Here is a 9,565-nt window from a genome sequence, read left to right on the forward strand (position 1 = left end):
CCATCCCAAGCCTGACCACTGTACACGGTTAGCAGATGCTGGAGAACACAAGTAATGCTGCAGCTCCTCAAAAAGGCAGCCTGAAGAGGCAGCCAAAGAGGTGCTGCTCTGACCCAGCATGTCCTGTATCACAACATGCCAACAAGGGAAGGGAATGGGTCAGAAACAGCCAGAGGACATCCAGGCACAAAATCAGTCTAGGGTCCGGCTACTGCCTCCTACCTGATTTCAAACCCACAGCGTGTTTGTGTGTTTGGGGTATTCTTTGTTTTAAAAATAGACTTTCTTAATAATGTTCCATAAAAATACTCTTGTCCTCAGTGTCGGATATTGCAGTGTGAAGAGTTAACAGCTTCTGTTCCCGCTCTATAAAACGTGGAAAAGGCATCACGCTGATTCATGTAGAAAAACGCAAGAACTCAGTATCACAAGAGCCGGTACAAAATGGGAAAGGTGAGAGTTTCACTGGATGCCATTGCTGTGGACTCCTCCGAACCCATTGTCAGCATGAGCACAACCGTCCTGCCCTGGGATTCAGCCTGGCCTGGGCAGCATAGGAAGGAGCACTGGGGACGGGACAGATCGATGTCTCTGGCAATAACCTTGTGGAGTTTCAAAACCCAAAGGATGCTCCGTGCCGTTTTCTTCCTTTCCACAAAGGACATGGATGATTGCAGGTTCCAATTAGGGCATTTCTGCATTAAATGCATCCAGGTTTGACGTACCTATTCAATTGCAACAGAGAGCATGAAGACAAACGGTGCCAAAAAGCATCTAATAATAAATAGATCTGGACACAGGTATATACTCTGTATATGGGTATGAAATGCCTAATGGAGGAACGGTCCCATCCCTCCGGTGCCGACTCCTCTCTCCTCCCTGCATGAAGTCTCTGCTCACTCACCGGTCCAGCTCGACATAAGGACACTCCACCTTCTTAAACAAGGTGGGATGTGCACAGAGAGGAGAGGGAAGAGCAGCAGCAGCGGGTCTCCAGGGGATTGATAAGCTCCGTGCCTCCCCAGTGGGAAGGCTGAGTGTGCAAAAGGGGGTCCGATGCTCCCCAGTCACCCTCAGTTCTCGGACAGTGACAGTGCCAGGGCTGCCTGCAACGCTGCCTCCTCGTCAATGTTGTAGTCCTAAAATCAGAGAGGGGTGGTCATAAGTGGTACAGCCAGGACACAGATTCTACATCAAGCACCAAGGAGCCCTCCCTGCTCTTTATGGTGACACCGAGCTTCCCGTTCCTCCAGCATGTGTGTCCCAGGAATGCCGTGCTGCTTGGGGCATCCTTTGTGCCCACAGTCCCTCTCCAGCCTGGAATCTGCCAACACCAGCCCTGCTCTTAGACGTGGTGGAGGGCAGGGACAAAATATGCCCATGCCAGCAGCTGTGCCCAAAGGGAAAAGCTTTCTAGCAGGGTCACAGGTTTCTCCATCACTCCAGTTTGGGTTTATACAACACAGTGATCGCTCCCTAAACGGGGATATTTCTCTCTAAGTATTTGGAGGTTCCTTTCCCTGACTTCTAATGGCCCTGCAATAAAGGTACCATGCTGACAAAACCTCCCCTCAGTCCCTGCAGCCAGGTCTGGGCAATCACACCCCCCCTCTCCACTCAGGAATGGTCAGCAGCTCCCCAAGAGGGGATCCATGGACACCGCTCACCTACAGCAGCCAGATCCCCCCCCAGGCCTGTACCGTTCTCTTCCCACTGCTTGTGAAGCCTCAAAGAAAAGGCCTTTGTGTTACAGCTCCTCAGGGGATGAGTTTAATGGAGTGCATGGAGGAAACAGCTCATCTTCATGGTGCAATAAGATTTTCCTCCTCCTTCAGAGAGGTTTTCCTGGTGTGTCTGATGAGGATCAGCTTGAGTTCTCTCAGAGCAGAGGGGGAGCTCAGCCCCACAGCTGTGAGGGTCTTCTGAGAGAGGCTATACATGTGCCTCCCACAAAGCCTAAAGGAGGATCTGCCCCCTTTCCCTCCAGGCTGGGGGAAGATGACCCCATTTCAGCTGAGGTACTCACCACGAAGGTGTCATAGGAGAACTTGTGCCTGTGAAGGAGGTGCTGGAGGAAGTTGGCGCTCTTGTAGCTGGGGTCCCCCCAAGGCATGGCTGAGCAGACCGGGCACACCTGCAGAAGGCAGGGACAAAAGAGAACCATGACCAATAGGCACAGACCCTTCCATCTCTTATCTCCTGAAGAGGGGAGCAGCGCTCCCGCTGTTTCTGACAGAGTGGGATCTGCAGAGGATGTGCTAAAACGGGGGTCCCTCACCCCCCCCAAGCAGATCTCTTGGTGGACAGAGCCTCTGGCCCATGGCTCAGCCTGCTTTTAGGCCACTGACAAGTTACACACACATGTGAGCACCTCTGAGACAGCGATAAAGCTGCAAGTTCCCTGCCCTGGTCAACCCAGTGTGGCCAACCCAGATGGGGAGAGGAAATCCAGCACCACCCAGGTTGATAGCACATGGGGATGGAGGCAGCTCATCCTAGAAAGCCTCTTAACAAAACAAACAGGGGCAGGTCCCCACCTCTCATCAAAGGGATCTAAAACAAACTAAGCCAGCTGGAAAACACAGCTCTGCATGCCGGTGGCCTCGGATGCAGCATCAGCTACGGCATATTTGGATTTCCAGGAGCTACCCCGCACAGAACCAACCCCTCCCAGCATCACTCACCACTTTGTTAGGGTCGTTGCGGTGGTTCTCCATGCAGTGCTTCACCAGCTCCTGCTGGTCCAGGTTCCGGGCCCCACAGTACGGGCACACAAACGTCGAGCGATTGGGAATGTTGCTAAAGAGAGCCAGGGCGAGCTCAAAACCCCCAGGAAAGGACTGGATTGACTCCTTCCAAACTAAGCCAGCCACCCCCACTGTGATATCCAGGCATAGCAGAAACCAGCCCAGCCCGTTCCCACCCCAGTTGCAGGCTGAACCACCCTGGTTTGCTCGGTCCTTCCTCCCACTCCACACTCTGAAATACAGGGCAGACAGGGGCTGCAGGTGACAGGAGGGAAACGGTGCTGATGTTTCTCCCTCTGGTTTCCCAGAGGAAAGTAAAACCCACGTTTGGATTTTAGGGCTTGTAAGGGACCAGGGTGACTGTGCAGCCCAACAAGGAGGGACGCGTTTCCTTACCCGACACATGGCAGTACCTGGGAATAGGCTGGGATGTGGGGACAACCGGAACGAACTTGGGGCAGTTGGCCATCTGCTCCTGCACCTTCGTGCAGGATGAGATGTGAGAGCGCATCTTTGCGAGGGTCACCTGGAGCACAAGGAGAGAAGAGATGTTCCTGTCAGCTTCCAGACAGTGCTGGAGGCTCTGCCACAGCTCAGGACAGCAGTTTTGGCCAACCAGGGCAAACAGTGGGCTGTGCAGGATGACCCACACCAGCATGGAAACGCTGCACCAGCACGTTCTTCTTTGCAGGACAGAGATCTGGGGCCACATGCTCACTGCACATATCCCCAGAGGTCACACACGGCCACCCGGGCTGTGTTATTACATTAGCTCCATGTTCCTTTTCAAAGGAGGCACTGCTGACAGGCAGAAACCCCACACTGCTCTGACACTGTAGAGGACTGTCCCTGGGTCACAGCCAGGCAGTTACAAGAAGATCCCCAAAGTTAACGGGAGCCAGGAAGTACATCAGCGGAGACACACCATGAATCATAGCTTTTTAGCCAGTCCTGGAGCGTCCCAGACCAGACTGCCCCAGGCAGGGCCAGGCCATGCTGCTGGTTCAGCTTCCCCACAGCCGCTGGGATTGCAGCACCTTAAGCAAGAGCTAAATCCTTACCCTCATTTGGAGCAGAGCTGGTTTGCCTCAGCCTCTCCTGTGTTGCAGGAAAACCTCAGCCTGCTTTTGAAGGTCCCCACTGTCTAATAATAGCTCCAGTCTGCTGACAAAGGCAGCTAGGAGAGAGTGCCTTCATCTCCACACAGCCCCGCTTGCCTGGCTCATGGCAGCAGCAGCGACACGTAGGGGACCTCATGGGCACAATGTGGGGCCACACTGAAGAGGGGACACTCCGAACAGAGGCCCCCACAATCCCAACCACCAACAGCAAGTGACCTCCGGCCATGGGACAGGCAGTAGGATGGGTACGGGCAGCCTTCCCCCATGAGCTTTACCTTCTTGCTGCAGCCTCTGCAGGGAGCCTTGTAGGACGAAAGCTGTTTCTCCACACTGGAAGCCTTCTCCACCTTCTTGGGATCGAAGGGCATGCGGCAGAGCGGGCACAGAGGGGATGGCACTTGCAGGCAGGGCTGCAGGCACTCCCCACAAAAGCTGGGGGCACAGAGAGCGACACTCAGCAACCTGATGTAGGGAGGAGAAGGGGGACCCCAGCCCCAGGACACCCCAGGCTGCAGAGCAGCCCCAAACCTCAGGGATCAGCATCTCCAGTGGGAGAACTGGGAGCCTGGGACAGGGTGCAGGGGGGGGCAGGCACTGCTGAGGCACTGAGACCTGAGGCTGGGAGTGGATTTGAACAGAGCCAAACAACAACTGGTGCTGAGCATTGAGGCCATGCAGGAATAAAGGCAGTGAGCACATCAGAGCCCGGTTCACCTCCTTTCAAGGTCCTTATGCCTGCAGCAGCAGGGATGAGAAATCAAAGCAGCGGAGAGCAAGCACAGAAAGGGACCCCCAGGCACAAGGCAAAGCAGCTCCGTCTCCACAAAGTCAATGGTCACGGCATCCCCATCCCCTCCGCTGCCAGCCCAGCTCACGTCACCCACAACGGGGGAATGAAATGCTGCTGCCGAGCCCCTGCTGAGGGACAGCCACAGTGCCCCTTGCCCCACGCCACTGCCATCACCCCAGGAAGCACCCCCAGCCCCAAATGTGCTGGAGATGGGGGGAAGAGCGAGACCATACAAGGGGAGATGCCCCAGGAACAGGATGGGAAAGGGGGACAAGCAGACCCCTGCTCCCCAAGGCAGCGCTTCAGCCTTTCACCATGTACCGGGGGCAATGGGAACGGTGCACAGCACCTGTGGGGTCAGGGCAGGATTCCCATCGGGTTAGACCCGGGCTGACACTGGGGGCAGGAACCAGGTGTGGGCACAGAGGGGCAAGGTTCAGGTGATCAATGGAGTTAAGACCCTCGGGTGCACACAGTGGGGGAACAAGGCAGCACGCAGCTCCCCAGGGGGGAAACGGGCTTCAGGATGGGTGCAACGCACCCGGTGCTGATGGAGCTGCTGGGGGGCCCCGGTACCGGGCTGTGGGGGAGATGGAGGGTACCGATACCGGGCTGTAGGGGAGATGGAGGGTACCGGTACCGGGCTGTAGGGGAGATGGAGGGTACCGATACCGGGCTGTAGGGGAGATGGAGGGTACCGGTACCGGGCTGTGGGGGAGATGGAGGGTACCGATACCGGGCTGTAGGGGAGATGGAGGGTACCGGTACCGGGCTGTAGGGGAGATGGAGGGTACCGGTACCGGGCTGAATGGAGAAGGAACAATGAGGGTCCCCCCAGCAGGCTGGTAGGGGGGGATAGGCGTCAGGTGATGGAGGTCACCGTACCGGGATGGGGCGGTGGCATGGGGACACCGGTACCGGACCGCGGGTACGGGGTGGGGATGGGGGGGGATCCCGGTACCGGGACGGGACCGGTGCCGGCCGGGTCACGGGACAGAGGCCCCGGTGCGCTGGGGGAGCGCCAAGCGGGCTCTGGGTCGGGCCGGGCCGGGCCGGGGTCCCCGCCGCCGCCGCCCCGGGCCCCGGCTCACGTGTGTCCGCATCCCGCGATGCCGACGGCGCGGTGGAACACCTCGAGGCAGATGGGGCAGCTGAACTGCGCCTCCAGCGCCTCGCCCGCGGGGCCGGGGCCGGGGGGCGGCCGCGGGGACCCGCCCGGGGCCTGAGGCCGCTGCGCCGCCGCCACCAGCAGGCTCCGGAACATGGCGGCGGCGGCGGGGAGGCGGGGACGGAACCGGGGCCAGCGGCGCGCTGCTGCGTCATCGCCGTGCGCCCCGACGGGTGGGACGGGACCGGACCGGACGGGACGGGCCGGGACCATGTGCGAGGCGGCGGGGGACGGCGGCGGGTGCGGAGCGGACATGGGGCCGTGCCCCCCCCCACCCCACCCCGTGCTGCCCCCTGGTGCTCACCCCCTCCCTAACCCCCTGGTAACGTCCCCGGTACCGGGATCGCTGCCGCCCCCGGGGTGCGGTGTCCCCGGTGCTGCCGTTACCGGCCGTGTCCCCGCAGCCACCCGCGGACCTGCATGAAGTGCGGGAAGGGCTCCGCCGCACTCATCATCCGCGTCGGGGACCCCTTCTGCCGGTGAGGGGCTGCCGTGTGCGGGGATGCGTGGCTGGGGACATCGGGGCTTGGGACGTGGGGTGTGTGAGGCGTTAATGGTTGGGGGCATCGGGTCCCTGGGATGTTGAGGGCTGGGGACATCAGTTCTTTGGGGCAGCAAGGCTTGGGTGTGTTGGAGCTTGGGGACGTTGGGTCCCTGGGACGTTAGAAGTCGGGGAGCTCAGGTGTTTGGGACATGGAGGCTTGGGGATGTTTGGTGTGTGGGATGTTGGGGCTTGGGGACATTGCATCTCGAGGATATCAATGGTTGAGGACTTCGGGTCTCTGGGATTTGGGGCTTGGAAACATTGGGTCTCTGGGGTATCAGTGACTGCGGGCACTGAGTCACTGGGAAGTCTGGGCTTGGGAGCATTGGATCTCTGGGACATCAAGGCTTGGAGACAGGGGCCTTGAGGGCTTTGGGGCTGGGGGACCTGGGGGCTGTGGAACACGCCATGGCTTAGGGCTGCGTCCCTGCAGCAACTGCTTCCACGAGTACTTCGTGCACAAGTTCCGCGCGATGCTGGGCAAGAACCGCATCATCTTCCCGGGAGAGAAGGTACCGATTGGGGTGCACACGTGTGGGGCTGACCTGAGCGGTGGCAGCAGCACCGGTGACCATCCCTCATGTCCCCATAGGTGCTGCTGGCGGTGTCGGGGGGCCCAGCCTCCAGTGCCATGCTCCGGCAGGTCCAGGAGGTGAGAATGGGGGTGATGAGAGGGTCTGGGGAGGGGGGCACAACTCAAGCACCCGCCTTACCCTGTGCCTTTGGCAGGGGCTCAGCCGGGAGACAGCCAAGAAGCTCCGCTTCATCCCTGGTGTCGTCTACGTTGATGGTAGGGGTTACCCCCACTCCCAGTACAGGGTCCCCCAGGGTTGGGGGCTGTGGTCCCCCAGGGATGGGATGGGTGCCCCCTCCTCTCCTCACTGGTGGTGCCCACTTGCCTCGCAGAGGGAGCGGTGCGTGGGCAGAGCCCGGCACAGCGGGAGCAGAGCCTGGCCTGCGTGGAGACCCTGCTGCAGGCAACCGGCTTCCCCTACTACCTGGTGCACTTGGAGCAGGTACATGGGTGGTGAGGGACACACACGCTGGAGTAAAGGGGTATGCTTGGCTATCCCCATACCACCCTCCCAGTGTCCATCTCTGCCCCATAGGCGCTGGAGCTGCCCGCATCCATCCTGCGCCCTGGGCCGGTGACACCCAGTGAGCCCAGTGTGTCCTATAAGGAGGCTGTGGAGGGTTTCATCCAGCAGCAGCGGCAGAAGGGGTACGGGGACAAGGACAGTGGCACCTCGCCACCTGGCCTTGGCAGTGGGGAGTCACCGGAGGGTCCCCCGGCTGCCCCCCGCCTGCCTGCTGCTGCCCTCACCCAGGAGCTGCTGAAAGTCTTTGAGGCTGTGCAGACACTGACAGCAAAAGAGGAGCTGCTGCAGATGCTGCGGTGAGTGGCTTATCCTGCCCGGACCCAGCACCGGGCACTGCGCGGTGGCTCTGAGCTGGTGTCACATTGTCCCCAGGATCCACCTCATCCTGCAGACAGCCCGGACCAAGGGCTACACCAAGGTGATGACCGGTGAGACCTGTACATGTGTGGCCATCAAGCTCCTCACCAACCTGGCGCTGGGTCGTGGTGCTTTCCTTGCCGTCGACACGGTGAGCAGCCAGCTGGTACCCTGTCCTCTAGCTGGGGGTGTCCATTCCCACCCAGAGCGATGATGCCGTGGACCCGGGTTCTGTGACTTGGTGCTGCCATGGTCCCCCATCAAGCCACGCACCCACAGGGCTTCAAGGACGACCGCCACGGTGATGTGATGGTGGTGCGTCCCCTGCGGGAGTACACGGCCAAGGAGATTGCCTTCTACAACCACTTCTTCAATGTCCCCACCGTCATTGCACCGCCGCTCCCCACCAAGGTAGGGGTGTCCCTTGGTCTGCATGGGGTGGATCCCAAGCTCCACGTCCCCATGGTGAGGTTGGGACCCCTTCTCCCATCCCTGCCCTCTCTGTTTGCCCTTGCAGCGCCGGGATAAGCCCAGCATCCGCCATGTGGTAGAGCACTTCCTCATGGGGCTGCAGAAGGATTTCCCCTCCACCATCAGCACCGTCTACCGGTAGAGCATCCCCTCTGTGGGGGCACTATGGGGTGGTATGGGGGGGCAAGGGGGTGCACCCCTCACCTCCCTGTGTTGTCTGCAGGACGGGTGAGAAGCTGAGCGCAGATCTAGCCAAGCCGAGCTGCGAGTCCGAGCGCTGCCTGCTCTGCCTGTGTGCCCTGGACCTCGATGGGGGTGAGTGGGGAGGGCAATGGGGGGGATCAGGAGGTTGGGGGCACGGTGCATCCCCAAATCACACCTGTGCCCTCTGGCTCTTGTAGAGGAGGAGCTGGCCCTGGAGCCCACATTGATCATAGATGAGCCAGAGATGGAGAGGAATGGGTGCTGCCAGGACCCCCTGGCAGCAGGGTGAGCATGTGGGGCAAGGGGGGGATGCTGTGTTGGCAGCAGGGCCACCACTCAGGGTCCCTGTCCCTTCAGGGCTGAGCACAAATCTGCCTACATCCCGCTGCTGTGCTACGGCTGCCGCCTCACCTTCAAGGAGCTGGTAAGGCTTTTGGTGTGCAGTGGGGTGTTTTCCTTGGGAACAGGGGTCCCCATACCCACAGCTCTTCTCTTACAGGGTCCTGTCACCACGCTTCCGCCTTATGTGCGTGCTGAAGCCCAGCGCAGGATCCGCAGGTAATGGGGATGGGGGGATCCCTTCCCTGCTATCTCAGCACCCTCCTGATGCCACATGCATCCATCCACCATTCACCTGTCCACCCCCCATCCATCCGTCCATTCATCCATCCATAATCCATCCACCCACACACCCATCCATCCAGTGTTTATTCCCTGCAGTGCCGAGATGCAGCAGCAGAACCAGGAGGTTCCACCAGAGGACAAGGAGCTTGGCAAGAGCTGAAAGGGCTGGGGACAGTGGGGGACACAGCGCCCAATCCCTCTGGGGCACCAGTGGGGCAGGGTGCCAGCCCCCCAGGGGTGCCCTGTAGGATGGTGGGGAGCCCCTGGGCACCGCTGGCACCCAAGTAGTTGCTTTTATACCTCATTTTGGTTACACCTGAGGAGCAGGGAGAGCTCCCAGCCCCATCTGGGGTAGGCAAGGGTGCTGGAACCCCCTAAAGCAATAGGTTCCTAGTCCCACCCCAGACACACACACCCCCACCCCCCCCAGCTGAGCATC

At 60.1% G+C, this 9,565-nt stretch overlaps 2 protein-coding genes across 3 annotated transcripts; one reads left to right on the top strand and one right to left on the bottom strand.

The window, feature by feature from the left end:
- Positions 1 to 244: 244 nt before the first annotated feature.
- On the bottom strand, positions 245 to 5,931 carry RNF166 (ring finger protein 166). 2 transcript variants are annotated; one of them, XR_008971323.1, is made up of 7 exons: positions 5,750 to 5,931; positions 4,144 to 4,300; positions 3,161 to 3,273; positions 2,685 to 2,799; positions 2,027 to 2,134; positions 905 to 1,139; positions 245 to 725 (listed from the first exon to the last, which is right to left on the bottom strand). XR_008971323.1 is itself a non-coding variant. In XM_057402211.1 (6 exons), the coding sequence occupies exons 1-6, from the start codon at positions 5,920 to 5,922 to the stop codon at positions 1,074 to 1,076; spliced, it is 732 nt and encodes a 243-aa protein (XP_057258194.1). In that variant the 5' UTR covers positions 5,923 to 5,931; the 3' UTR covers positions 245 to 1,073. The 2 variants fall into 2 exon arrangements, 1 of the variants encoding a protein (XP_057258194.1); XM_057402211.1 differs by having other exon boundaries at positions 245 to 1,139.
- A 263-nt stretch (positions 5,932 to 6,194) lies between these two features.
- Positions 6,195 to 9,498, top strand: CTU2 (cytosolic thiouridylase subunit 2). Its single transcript, XM_057402200.1, has 14 exons — positions 6,195 to 6,305; positions 6,804 to 6,882; positions 6,963 to 7,022; positions 7,100 to 7,160; positions 7,277 to 7,386; positions 7,480 to 7,766; positions 7,843 to 7,978; positions 8,107 to 8,238; positions 8,345 to 8,436; positions 8,522 to 8,613; positions 8,700 to 8,787; positions 8,860 to 8,926; positions 9,002 to 9,060; positions 9,223 to 9,498. Exons 1-14 carry the CDS (start codon positions 6,247 to 6,249, stop codon positions 9,284 to 9,286), a joined length of 1,386 nt encoding a protein of 461 aa, XP_057258183.1. The 5' UTR covers positions 6,195 to 6,246; the 3' UTR covers positions 9,287 to 9,498.
- Positions 9,499 to 9,565: the final 67 nt, after the last annotated feature.

Source organism: Pezoporus wallicus, unplaced genomic scaffold (assembly GCF_028554395.1).
Source record: "Pezoporus wallicus isolate ANWC-B61680 ecotype Strahan unplaced genomic scaffold, APGP_CSIRO_Pwel_v1 contig_13622, whole genome shotgun sequence".
Taxonomy (NCBI): domain Eukaryota; kingdom Metazoa; phylum Chordata; class Aves; order Psittaciformes; family Psittacidae; genus Pezoporus; species Pezoporus wallicus.